The following is a 12,767-nucleotide window of genomic DNA, read 5'->3' as shown; positions in this document are numbered from 1 at the left end:
CTCGTATCGTTTAACCCACAGTTATTTAGAGGTTTTGTCAATGTTAATGTGGATCAAATATCCTATAATTCCTATATAAACCAACCAACAACTACGAGTATTAGATTAAAAAAGAATCTGGTCAAATTTCAATAAAATTCTATATATTTGAAAAATAAATTACAATATCTTTAGTGTCATTTTTACTTAATACAACAGTTTAATCCAGCTCCAAATCTAATATCTTTCCAAATCGAGCATCTTATATTTGTCGTTGACAACATCTGACGTGACAACAAGTTGCTATTTACCACTAAAATACATTCACAGTTACTACCATCACGTTCTTGTTGCTCATTCCACCTCCATTTTCCTCTTTTAATTATTCAAATTATTTATTTTCCCACCCACTTTTATCATTTTATAAACTTTATGGACCCACCCACCAAGATGTATACGGCGTACATTATACGTGGTTGTACCGATATATTAGTATATCTGTATATATATACATATTTTATAATAATAATATATTATTAAAGACTCATTTTTTACCCTACTTTATTATAATGAACAAATGGGACAAACAAAATATCTTTGAACAACCTCAATCATTTTTATTTTGATTCTTTTTAAATGGGTACTTTAAATATTAACTGCGCAAAATAATAGTTTTTGTTATTAATTGTATCACTCTTATCATTATATGTGTATTAATGTATTATACGGAGTAGTTTTTTTTATACATCAATTAAAGTTTCATACTTCGTATTTGTTGATGCAAGGTCTATATCATTAATGTTTTTAATAATCTTACAATCATAGTTACTTTGTATGAAAAAGTTGATACTTTTAAAGTATGTGTACACATTAAGGGTTTTTTTTTTAAAATATATATATATATATATTTTGAGATGTACACATCAAGATATATTTAATAAGATTGCACTTGTTAATTTCACGTTTCTAACATACAAAGTGTACAAATACAATTTAAATAATACAAAAACACATATGTTCATATAATATATGTGTGACAGTACAAATAAGAATCCCGACCTAATACTAATGAGTAATAACATTCCCTGTTTCCCTTTATTTCGTATTAATAACAATATTAATGTTATTATTGTTATTAAATTTGCACTCATAAATCATAATAAACATAGTACTCCATACCTAATTACAAATTATACAAAGTAAGAGTAATGAATGCATTTAAATAGTGCAAAAACCAAAAGAGAGACATTGATCTTGAAAAGAAAAATGCATATGGACATATTAGTGTTGCAATTACTCGTTTATATTCCTTAATTATATACTACCTCCGTTACATATTATGTGCAACGATTAGACATTTTTCCTCTCTACTTTATGCCAAATCGTTGCAAATAATATGTAACGGAGGTAGTATATATTTTTTTCAATTCTCTCAACTACTATTGCTTTTTACGGAGTACAATTTTTTATTTTCCCCGCTACCTCCATATTTTATTACTTTTTCCGATTTTTCCTAAAACTCTGCGCATGGAGAAATAGAACAAAGTATTTAAAAACGAAGAAAGTATTTTGAAACAGACGAATATTTTTAAATGTCAATCTTTAATTTATAAAAATTAATTTATACACCCAAGAGTATTTTTTGCTCATTTTGATAAATATTGCTCATTTTATATCATCTAATATGGAGTAACAAAAAAAAATATACACTTAAATGTACTGTACATCCGAGTATATATAACAATCGCTTTTTAATTTATTCCATAAATCTTTAATAAAGACAAACTAGGTTCGGTGAGTTACAAAAGTTATATAAAACCCCAATTGAATATCTTTGGACTCAGGTAACCTTCTCTTTTTTTCAAAGTGCTCTCTTTTCTCTTACCTCCTTCCATTTCAGATCTGCCTCAGGTATTCCATTCCTAACCCTAATTCTTCAATTATTTCCCCTTTTTTCCTCAGATTTGTAATACCCATTGTTGAATTTTGTTTGAAATGTTGTTAGTGTTCTTCATTTTAGATTTCCCGAGGATGTTTTTTGATTATTTTTATATTTCATTTTAATTGGTCATCAGTTTGTATAATTGAATTTGTATGATTTTTTTTATTTTTTTTTTTGTTGATTTTAACCTACAAAATTTACCCTATTGATCTCATATGTTAAAGTGAATTTCATGTATAACGGAACTAAAATGACTTGAAATTCCCATTGTTCTGTAGAATTTCAAAGAAAATGGGCAGATCTCGAATTTCATTTTAATATTTTTTACTGATTGTTGGAGAGAATTGAGTTGTTGTTAAGAAAATCAATTTGCAATTTTAATTTGTTGGTATAATTTGATTGTGATGAAGTATGAAACTGCTGGTCGATGCATAGTTGATTTGATTTTTGGAATATTAATTATAGCCATTGTTTGGTTATTGTGGTATACATTTGTGGTTTTGTGTGATCTAGAATGTAGATCCGTCATGGATGTTTGGTACGGCATACTTTACCGTGTGCTCGAGTGTGATAGCCTTAGCTAGCTAAGTGAACTAGTGATTAGTGATTACTATAGAGTTACCGGAGAAGGTGGATGGTGCGTGCAGTGAGGTATTCGGATTGGTTGAAATATTTGATATTGAGGGTGTTATTCGACGCGATTTGGGTGTTCATGGTATCATCCCAAAGACTTCTATTTCAAACTATTAGTGTTAATTTGTTACCTATGCCACTCTTTTTAATCAAATAGAGCCTCACTCTTGGACAAGGGGTGATATCTACTATTGATTTATTTTCCCAAATACGAGGAGTGAGTCGTTTACAGATACGATGGAATGATTCTTGAACACGCGTTACTTTGTGCTGATTTCAGACTTGGACTAAATCGCTGGCCACCCATTATCACACACCAATTTGTTCTCATAGATTGCTTATTTGAGTTAGTGTGCTTTAGAATTGATTGAGGTGGAAATTTTTACTGTCTTATAAATTGGCAGTAATATGATAGTCTTCTACTCATTTGTGTTCAAGTGTTCTATAGTATTTTAGTATCCTGTCCACTGACACCCTTTTCACTCTTTGGAGGATTTGAGCATACTTGTCGATCATTCAGAACAAAATTTTTGATATAACATGCTTTGGCACAGTAAGTAGAGTCAACTTATTTATCAATTTTCAAGCACAATGTTAAAGGCTGATGCGTAGAGTTAAAACAAAGAATACATAGGTCTTTTGTTGTTTATGAATTTGGACTATTTCAGCCACTGTTGTTTTCTATTGCTGTACTTATGCTTGTTTAGTTGTTTTCTTTTCTTATTTGTTCACGTATCATCTTGTGATATCACGTTGCAGCAATTTTATTCCACTCTGATTCTTAACTCATTAACAATTGGTCACTGTAGGAGTTCATTTCTAATGGGACGTGGTGTCAGCAGTGGAGGTGGACAGAGTTCATTGGGTTATCTGTTTGGAAATGGAGAGGCTCCTAAGGCTGCTGCTGCTAAAGCTCCAGCCAATGTTAGCGCAGAACCGGTTGTGAAAGAAGCACCAAAGCCTGTTGCTGCTGCTTCTAACTCCCAGCCTACCAATGTCAAGAAGGTTCCTGCTGGAGTTAATAGTAACATAAATAATTACCACCGTGCTGATGGACAGAATACTGGCAATTTCATCACGGTATGACTGTTGCAATAGATATTTTCCTTCCAAAATTCTATGCAAATATAATAACCACTTGCCTTGGGAATTTACTATCAATCTACTTGTTTAACTCTTTGAATGTGATTGGTGATCCGAAAAGTTAAGGGAATACCTTGTTTGTTCTTTGTTGTTGTTGAATTGTGCGCATTCTGCAGAAAGTTGATGATAAGCATATATACTAGGGATATATAAACAGGGATTATGTATATAAAAAAAAAAAATCAATTTAGAAGTGTCGGTTGTTAAAACAATGAAAAAGAAATAATCTACTGGAGAGCTTTTCTATTGTTAAAAACTAATTTCTTAAGACTTTGAATAGTTCGAAGATTAGCTGGAAAAGACTGGAAGATACTTGTTTGTCACTAGCATTGGCCGCCTTGTGTTTTTGGGACATTTTAATATATAATTAGCCTGAATTCTCACTAGCTTGGAAATGAACTTGTTTGGTTGTATAAATTAAGATTGATGAATACCAAGTACCTTTGCATCGAGTAAAACAGTCAGATTGGAATTCGCCTTTCTTGCGGTGTGTATCTTGTTAATTTACCATAACTCTTTGCATTAGCTGTGATTAAGAAATCTTGGTTTATTGGATGCAGGACCGACCTTCAACCAAGGTTCATAATGCCCCAGGTGGTGGATCTTCTTTAGGTTATCTATTTGGTGGACCTGGTGATAGTAAACAGTAACTAAAATGACCGCCAATTCAAATATAGATATCCAAGTGTTGAGTTCTTTCTTCAAAGGATGTTGCTATTCTCTTCTGCTGTGTTGATGCTAAAATTAAATGTGGATTATATGTAATGTAAGCTGGAGATTGCTGGTTTTCTGAGAATTTCAATTGAAAACTAAATCTGTTAATGCTTTAAAAGAAGGAATTACTGTTCCTACTCTTCATTGTAGCCAAGAATCAAAGGTTTTTACATTGCTAACTCTTGTGACTTTTGTGAGCCTATCAATTGTAGATCTTCCAAAAGTTCGCACCTTATACTCTAACTTTCAAAATGAACAATTAAAAGCCTGCTTTTAAAATCGATCTTACTAATGAGCGCCCCGGGGCGTTAGATAAGGATAAATTATATTGGTTGAAATGGTATTAAGTTGGAAATTTTTGACAAAATCACGCGTCATTCGGTGTAATTTTACTCTAATATTTGCACTTTAATTCTCTTATCTAACGCTTCGGGGGCGTTCATTAGCTTTTGCCTTTTAAAATTCAAGATTATTAACCAAATAAATCGAACAAATTCTAACATATCTAAATTTGAAGTTACTAAAATTCTCCAAAATGATTATCTAGGTTAGAGTGAGTTGATTCAAAAGGCAGAGTGCTTAAATCCTTGTAATTCTACAGGGTTTCTTCTCTAAAAAGAAAATTTACAATAACTAAAAAAATTACTTCTCATACATTGTACTTCGTATTATTTCATACTTGTACCGTTGTACGTACGTACTTAATTCAAAATGGAAAACTTGTTTCCAAAAAAGATTTGCTCCAATAACTTGATGACTAGCACTAGTAAAGTGGTAAGTATTATTCCAAAGATATAAAATGAAAAAAAAAAAAAAAAAAAAAAAAAAAAAAAAAAAAAAAAATTTACTTCATATATTTATTGCTGCAACCAACACGATGCCTAAGAATTACAATACGTAGTTCCTATACTTCAATTAAGGGAGTATTGGAGTACATAACAAGTAAACTTCCCTTGATAAGTTCCACCCTTATTATGGCAGTTGGTACTTACCATTCTTTAAAGAAAAGTGGTAGTGAACCATTTCATCTAAATTGATCCCGAAGATCTTAATTCCTCGTACTAAAGCAACTAAGCAAGTACACATGATGTTGGCCCTCCTACAAACTACAAAGGATGACCAACAAATCAAGAAGCAGATATTGGGCAAAATCTACCAGATAAGCTACAACCGTTAAACCTTCTTTTCCTGGCATATCCTGCATAGTTGCATCATATCGATCCTTCTTGACCAGGTGACCACATGTTGAAGAATGAATAACAAATATCATGGGCATGTCTTGCCGCTTATCATTTAGATCAACGGAGCAGAACGTTTAACCTGATGAAGTAACAATTATATCACTCTGAATTTAGTAGAGAAAAATTGGACAAACACAACACTCAAAAATTCAATTTACTGTTTATAGCAGCACTTGTTGAAAAATTGAGGCCTAAAGCGGCTGCTAATCCATAATGCTAATCAAATGGATACTGCATGTCTCCTGGACTTGTAGCTAATAATACCCTGCAAAGTGGGAGAAAAAGGCCACTCCTGGACTCTCAGGTTGCTGTCTTCAGTATACTAAAACAAAGATTTCTAGTTGTCTTACTATGACTACAAATCCAAAGATGAACCTTTGAGCTTCAGATTCATACTCCAGGTAACACTACACTACACATGCTTTCTGTTTCTATGTTTGCCCGGACACATTCACTCAGACATGGGTATTGGGTACACATTACAAGTTTGTTCCATGGTTTGGTCCTAAATAATTGTCAACTGTCAAGTGCCAATGTCAGCGCGATGGATTTAACATAGGTATATGAGGGGAAATCAAAAGTCTTAAACAAAAGTTACTCTTGGCCATATATTATTTCAAACCTTAGCAACAAGGGGAGGAGCAGGAATGATCCCCCATTTTTTCCGAATAACATCCAGATCCTCGTCGAAGTGGCGCTCATAATATATACACATCAAATCAGTGCAGTTCATTCCAGCACGCAAGGCCCAGGGTAAGTAATGCTCAAAGAAAAGTGATCTCTGTTTAGAGTTGAATCTTGCTGTACCTCCTATGACTGACATGAAGCACATTGGAAGATGCATTTGTTGGAACTCTATTACCTTCAGAGCTGACTCACCCAATAAGTTTGTGGGAAGATCAAAGAGAGTGTGCCAGAAGTCATGCACCTCTCGAGCCCGCATAGCCACATATGCTAACTCTTCAGTGTCCAAAAACCGTACAGGTGGTCTATCATCTGGTGAAAAATTCCTTGATCCCATGAACTTGGCATATGCAGCCCCAAATGTGTTTTCAGGGAGGTCCCATGCATGCCCAACATTTGCAGATATAACTCGTGGCCTTTCCAAGAGAACTGCCTGTAAATAAAATCATATCAACAAAATTAAGTTCAAGTCATATACATTGCCAATAGTAATAAATAGAAACTTTCTTATTAAGCCTCCAATGAAAGCCAAGGCATCGAAGTTGGGGAGATGAGGGATTAATTACTACACCATTGATTTTATCATGAGGCTGAACTGCTGAAGCCTGAACGGTCAGATATATGCTGGGTGCCAGAGCCTATGTGATGGTCTATGATATAATAATTGTCAGGTTTAATGTTCTAACACCGCCAATACTTCAATTGCATAGTATGAACCGAACTTCAGCACACAGGAAAACAGAAACCCCCCGACAGCTCAAGTAGGTTAGACACTCACAAAACAACAAAGTTAGGGACTCGCCAAGTCGTCAAATATGTGTGATAACTAAATTAATACCTTCTACAATCATATTACACAAACGTCGATAAATATATGAGAAAAAGTATATAACATTCAGAAAATTGTTAGTAAATTATCTCTATAGTGGTAATTTGTCAAATTCAAACAAGGGTGCTACACAGAAATTCAAAGTAGCAATAAGTTAAATGTTCAAACCATGGAAAAACATTTTGCTGCATGTTTCATGCAGAAAATTCAGTATATTCTTAGCACGATAAAGCTTGGTAATTTGTCAATTTCAAAGGAGGGTGCTATTACAGTATTACTTGCCAATACTGTTCTAAAATAAAATCTAGAGAATATGATGCAAACCAATTTACCTGAGGAGTTGTTCAAGATGGAACTGCAACAGATCCTTATTATACACTTCAAACAAAGAAGAGGACATGTTTGTAATGTCTACACAAAGGCATACATGATACAGCTATAATGCAAAAACTATGATCATAAAAATCAAGTAATAATATTACTACTAAGGTACATACATAAATATAATTCAACAAAACTCGATAAACACAACTAATGGTTTCGCCCATATAAGATATAATGATTTTTAAAAGAGGTACATATTTGATAGAAATATAGAAATTCAAAAAAAGAGCACAAGACTTACTTTACCCTCTTGACTTGTTTTCATTCTTTCAAGAACCCTTTCAAAAGCAGGCTTTCCAGTAGTCTCTCCCAAGGCTGCTATGAGATCAGCTCTTCGTGGATCAACTAGTGCACCAACAGCTGAACCAAGAGCAACTGCAGCCTGCTGCCAACCACTAAGCCGAACACAGGCACTTCCTATCATGGCAGCAACTCACTTAATGCTAAGTCCAAAATGTGATCCTACCATAAAAATGAATCCATTGTTAGGCGACGAAGGAGGAGCTGAAACACCAAAATTCTTTGCTTGCTCAGATTCACAAGGGGCAAAATAATTACATGAATCAACATAAGTTCCTTCAACAGTCCATGATCATAAGTTCTCATTGACTACGTGCCATTCATTCATTCACAGTGACGTATCCAGAAATTCCGAAATGTGGGTTTGGAATCGATAAAGAAAATAAAGGTCCCATAAGTTTGTGACTTCTAATAATTTCATAGTTGAATCCTAACATTAAAGGGTTGTGCAATACATTAGCAACCAAATTTGATTCAATTATCTCAAATAATCACATAATTTTAGGCTCATAATTTTGTTTTCTGGTAAAATAATCGCTGGTTATCTTGGAATTTAGCATCAATAGTTGAAATTTTCGAACCCTACACTTAATGCATTGAATATTAAATTAGATTAAACCCTAGATTGAGAAATTGATATGATGATAACAAAAACAAACAACTTACCTCAGAAGCTGCTTCAATGGGGGAACACAAGTATTAGATTCAACGGAGAACGTCGACTGCGCTTCAATGGAGAACGTTGAGAGAGGTAAGGCCGTAGGGGCATATGACCTGCCACAGTTATATATTTGGATAAATTCATAATATAAAATGATAATATTTTATATTTAATTAATTTAAATTGGAAAATCTCATTCGCCACTTTTATTTACGTATCATTTAAATTATTTAATTCTAAAAGAAATTAATAATCTCATATTTAATTAGTTACCACTAAAATTTATCATCCTACATGGCGAGCTGAAAAAAATTAGATCCTATGTGGGTCTCTAAAAACTCGGGAAAAAACTCCCCTTTATATATAGGAAAAATGAAAAAGAAAAATCCAGTCTTTACAAAAATCCAACCTTCAATTTATTCCTCAAAAATCCAACCTTTATACCTCTCTTTCCCCAACAGGTCCATTTTACCTGTGACCTAATAAACAGGTTAAAAAAGATTTTTTTTTTTTTTTTTTTTTAATTCTCTCATTTTCCATCTCACTCTTCTTTCTCTCTCCTCTCACCTCAAACACTGAAACCACCAACCCCACCTCCGCCACCACCACTCATCACCGCCGTTTCACCTCTCCTCCCCTCCCTCACTCTCATTCTCCCTCTCTATCTCTCTCTCACCTCTTCCTCCATGGGGTTAGGGCTTGCGATTTGCGAAGGGTGGGATGGGCAAGTGTGTGGGTGGGATGGGCAAGTGTGTTGGTGGCAGGAGAAGGTGGTGGTGGTAGTGACGGATCGGAAAAGTGCGAAGGGTGACATTCAGGCAGATCGAGAAGGTTTTTAGGGGCTAGGTTTCAGGTAGGGAGGGTTTCAAGGTTAAGGGAATCGAAGGTGGCTGATTTAGGTGGCTGATGTGTCGGAAAAAGGGAGGTGTAGTGACGGAAAAGGGGGTTTTTGGATTTTTTTTGGCGGTTGGGCGGTTAGCGGGGTTTGGGTTTGGAGGTGGTGGCTGGGCGGTGGAGTTGGTGGTTGGGCGTGTGTGTTGGTGGATGGGCGGTGGAGTTGGTGGTTGTGCGGTTTTGTTGGTGGCTGGGTGTGTGTGTTGGTGGCAGGGGAAGGTGGTGGTGGTGTGTGTTGTGTTTTCGTTGGGCGCACAGGTGAGGGAAGGGGAGAGGGAGTGGTGGCAGGAGAAGGTGGTGGTGGTGGAAAAGGGATTTTGCTCTTTTTTTTTCTTTTAATTTTTTTTTTTAATAATTAAATATATAATTAACCTATTAATAGCTTGCGCGTGGCATATAACTTAGAAAAACTGGTCATCAACAGGGACCTGTTGGGGAATGAGGGGTATAAAGGTTGGATTTTGCCGTTCAAAAAAAAAAAAAAAAAAGGTTGGATTTTTGAGGAATAAAATGAAGGTTGGATTTTTGTAAGGAAAAAGTGCAAAAGTTGGATTTTTCTTTTCCATTTTTCCTTATATATATATATATTAGATTGTCATTAATAATACAACCTTTGGACGATTGTTTTTAAACAAGACAACCTTTTAATTATACTTGAATAATAAAGACTTTCAGGGGTTGTATTTTAAACAAGTTAAAAAACTTATAACTTGTTAAACAGGTAGCTCATAACATGTGTCTCCATATAATTTGTCTACATTAATTAATTTTTTTTTAAAAAAAAAAAAATTGAACTTTGATTTTTAAAATTACAATTAAAAACTTATTTTTCTCACCTCCCCTCTCATGGCACCACCGTACCACCGCCTCCCCCATAATTAGTCAAAGCTGCACCTCCCCCCCCCCCCCCTCACTTGCCTCACACCATCAATCTCACCACCAAGAAACCCCCACATTAGCCCATAGCCAGCCGCCCCTATCAACCACCGTATAAAAACCATCCCTACGCAACCAAGAAGCCATAACAAACCCACCTCACCGTCTTTGTGGTTGGGTTTTGGGTGAATGAGGAGGGATTTCAAGTAGTCTAGGTGGGGTAAAGTGGTGGCAGGACAATGGTGGTGCTGCGGTGTGGGGGAGTGATGGTGCGGTGGACATGGTTGAGTAGTGGAAGGAGAACACTGGTGGCCATGGTAGGGGAAGGATAATTTTTTTTTCCTCTTATTTTTTCTTCAACTAATAAATATATGATTGAAATAATTTTTAAGCCAATCACACGACAACATGTAGCATTGTAACTTGTTTATTGGGTTATATCCGGTTATGACCTGTTTAAAATTACAACCCCTCAAAGGTTGTATTATTCAGATACAATCAAAAGGTTGTCTTGTTTAAAAACAATCGCCCAAAGGTTTTATTTTTTATGACAATTTTTCCATAAATAAATGGACAGAATTTTATACAATCGTCCAATAATGGGCAGGGGAGCAGGGCGTATTACTTTTCTTTACGGATTTTTCACCAAATGATGCTGAGTTATTTTTTAAATCCATTATATACTAATGAAAATTTTCAAATTTATCATATACCCCTGAATTTACAAAAAATGTTTTCCACCCATTTAGGCTTAATTTGCCACGTGGCAGCTTATGATTGACTGTCATTTATAATATTTAAATTTTAAAATAAATAATTAATTAATTATCAAAAAATAAAAATAAATTAAATAAAAAAATCCACCCACCACAGCCCAACCCTAGCCGCCACCCTACCCTTGCCGACGCAAAATTCGCCTGAACTCCCACGCCGACGTTGACGACATCGCTAACTCGACACACCACTAGTCGGCTTCCCACTAATAACCCATTCCCCAATCTTAAAATCCCTTCCTCTCTCCCTCGAAAACTCCTCCCCTCCCCATCGCCGTCGTCCAAACTACCATCCCTACATCGGCAAACTCAAACCGCCCCTTCCCTAGCCATCTCCATCCAGTGAACCACCTTGTCAAAACCCTAAAATAAAAAACCCCAAAATCAAAACCCTTGATTTTGATTTTTAGGGTTTCGGGGTGGCTGTTTGTGGCTAAGGTGGACTGCACGACGTGGGGAAAGGGGGCTGGGCTCCGGCGCGGCGAATGACAAACGTGGGGGAGGGGACTAGCTGGCTGCCGGGGATGATGTTTCAGGGTGGGTTCTTGATATTTGGCTAAAGTAGGAAATCGAGAAGGGGTTTTTACGGTTGAAGTGGAGGGAGAGGGTATTGTTGAGGGGATTTCCGGTGCCGGCGCGGTGAGGAGGTGGTGTAGGCGCCAGCGGTGGGGAAATTGGTCTAGGTGGCGGCTGTGGGGAGGTGGCTGGGCTAAGGTGGTTCGCTGGTAGGGGGGTTACAGGTGGTTTTTGTTGTTATTTTTTTAAAAAAAAAAATCTTAAGTCTTTTTAAAATAATTAATTTATTTATTTAAAAATAACCAATAACATGCTGTCACGTGGTATAATTAACCTTAATGACTAACGGAATTAACTGTCGTTAGTCATTAAGGGCATTTGGTGGCATTTTTGTGAAACTCAAGTGTATACGGTGAATTTGAAAATTTTCATGGGAATATGGTGAATAAAAAAATAATCGCGGCATTTGGTGAAAAATCCGTTTTCTTTATCATTCCATTTCTCAAATATCAAAGATTTTATAAATTGTTGGAAAAAATAGAAATAATAAACCCAACTTTCATCAATTTTAGTAGAATAATTACTCTAACTTTGGATTGTATTGCAATAATCCGAACTTTGAGGGTTTCAATCCAAATTTCCCAAATATTGGTTACCGGTTGAATGGGTTTTTTTTTAAGTGACATGTGTCACGAGTTAATTGGTTAAAAGCATTATTTAAAAAAAAACTTAACCCAGAATTCGATCACCCAAACCTAGCCGTCGGCGGTTGCTGCTACTCCCCTTCCCTTTGCGCCGATTTCTCCCCTCGCCCAACGCCGGTTTCCCCCCTCCCCCGACGCCGGTGATGCGACCCACCTTCCTCCCCTCCTTTTCTGTCGGCAACCACCACTCAAAAACTCCTTTTTAAGTGACCACCACCACTCAAAACTCCCTTTAAAACTCTCCCCAACTCCTGAAAACCACCAAACACCCTTCCCACCACCATAAAAAACCCTAGCCACTAGGGTTCGCGGTAGAAGAGGATTTTTTGGGGTTTTTCGGGAGTGGGAAAGGGGTTTTTTGTGGTCGTTGTGCGGGGTGGGGGGGTTAGAGGGGATTTCAGGGAAGAGGGAAAGCGGCGATGCATGGGAAGAGCAACGGTCCAGCGTTAGCTTTTCGGCGGTCATCGAAGGAGTGTTGGCGGACTGGGCAGTGG

At 36.1% G+C, this 12,767-nt stretch overlaps 2 protein-coding genes across 2 annotated transcripts; one reads left to right on the top strand and one right to left on the bottom strand.

The window, feature by feature from the left end:
- The first annotated feature begins 1,757 nt into the window (after nt 1-1,757).
- LOC145558906 (protein SPIRAL1-like 2) lies at nt 1,758-4,590 on the top strand. The gene is made up of 3 exons (XM_081620275.1): nt 1,758-1,890; nt 3,364-3,634; nt 4,258-4,590. Exons 2-3 carry the CDS (start codon nt 3,377-3,379, stop codon nt 4,345-4,347), a joined length of 348 nt encoding a protein of 115 aa, XP_081476401.1. The 5' UTR covers nt 1,758-1,890; nt 3,364-3,376; the 3' UTR covers nt 4,348-4,590.
- A 643-nt stretch (nt 4,591-5,233) lies between these two features.
- On the bottom strand, nt 5,234-8,640 carry LOC145558896 (ubiquinone biosynthesis protein COQ4 homolog, mitochondrial-like). The gene is made up of 4 exons (XM_081620264.1): nt 8,516-8,640; nt 7,791-8,011; nt 6,275-6,769; nt 5,234-5,731 (listed from the first exon to the last, which is right to left on the bottom strand). The coding sequence occupies exons 2-4, from the start codon at nt 7,971-7,973 to the stop codon at nt 5,705-5,707; spliced, it is 705 nt and encodes a 234-aa protein (XP_081476390.1). The 5' UTR covers nt 7,974-8,011; nt 8,516-8,640; the 3' UTR covers nt 5,234-5,704.
- Between the last annotated feature and the right edge of the window lie 4,127 nt (nt 8,641-12,767).

The sequence above is a fragment of the Chenopodium album genome, chromosome 1 (assembly GCF_948465745.1).
Source record: "Chenopodium album chromosome 1, dcCheAlbu1.1, whole genome shotgun sequence".
Classification (NCBI taxonomy): domain Eukaryota; kingdom Viridiplantae; phylum Streptophyta; class Magnoliopsida; order Caryophyllales; family Amaranthaceae; genus Chenopodium; species Chenopodium album.
The sequence above is the reverse complement of the archived record's forward strand: the minus strand, read 5'-3'. Positions and strand labels throughout refer to the sequence as shown.

Bases quoted from the DNA above. Each gene is read 5' to 3' on its own strand.
- LOC145558896 (XM_081620264.1), bottom strand. From the start codon at position 7,973: ATGATAGGAAGTGCCTGTGTTCGGCTTAGTGGTTGGCAGCAGGCTGCA. The intron at 6,770-7,790 runs GTAAGTCTTGTG...TTTTATTTACAG, and splicing joins AAACAAGTCAAGAGGGTAAA to GCAGTTCTCTTGGAAAGGCC. The intron at 5,732-6,274 runs GTTTGAAATAAT...TTACTTCATCAG, and splicing joins CTCCTCCCCTTGTTGCTAAG to GTTAAACGTTCTGCTCCGTT.
- LOC145558906 (XM_081620275.1), top strand. From the start codon at position 3,377: ATGGGACGTGGTGTCAGCAGTGGAGGTGGACAGAGTTCATTGGGTTAT. The intron at 3,635-4,257 runs GTATGACTGTTG...TATTGGATGCAG, and splicing joins ATACTGGCAATTTCATCACG to GACCGACCTTCAACCAAGGT.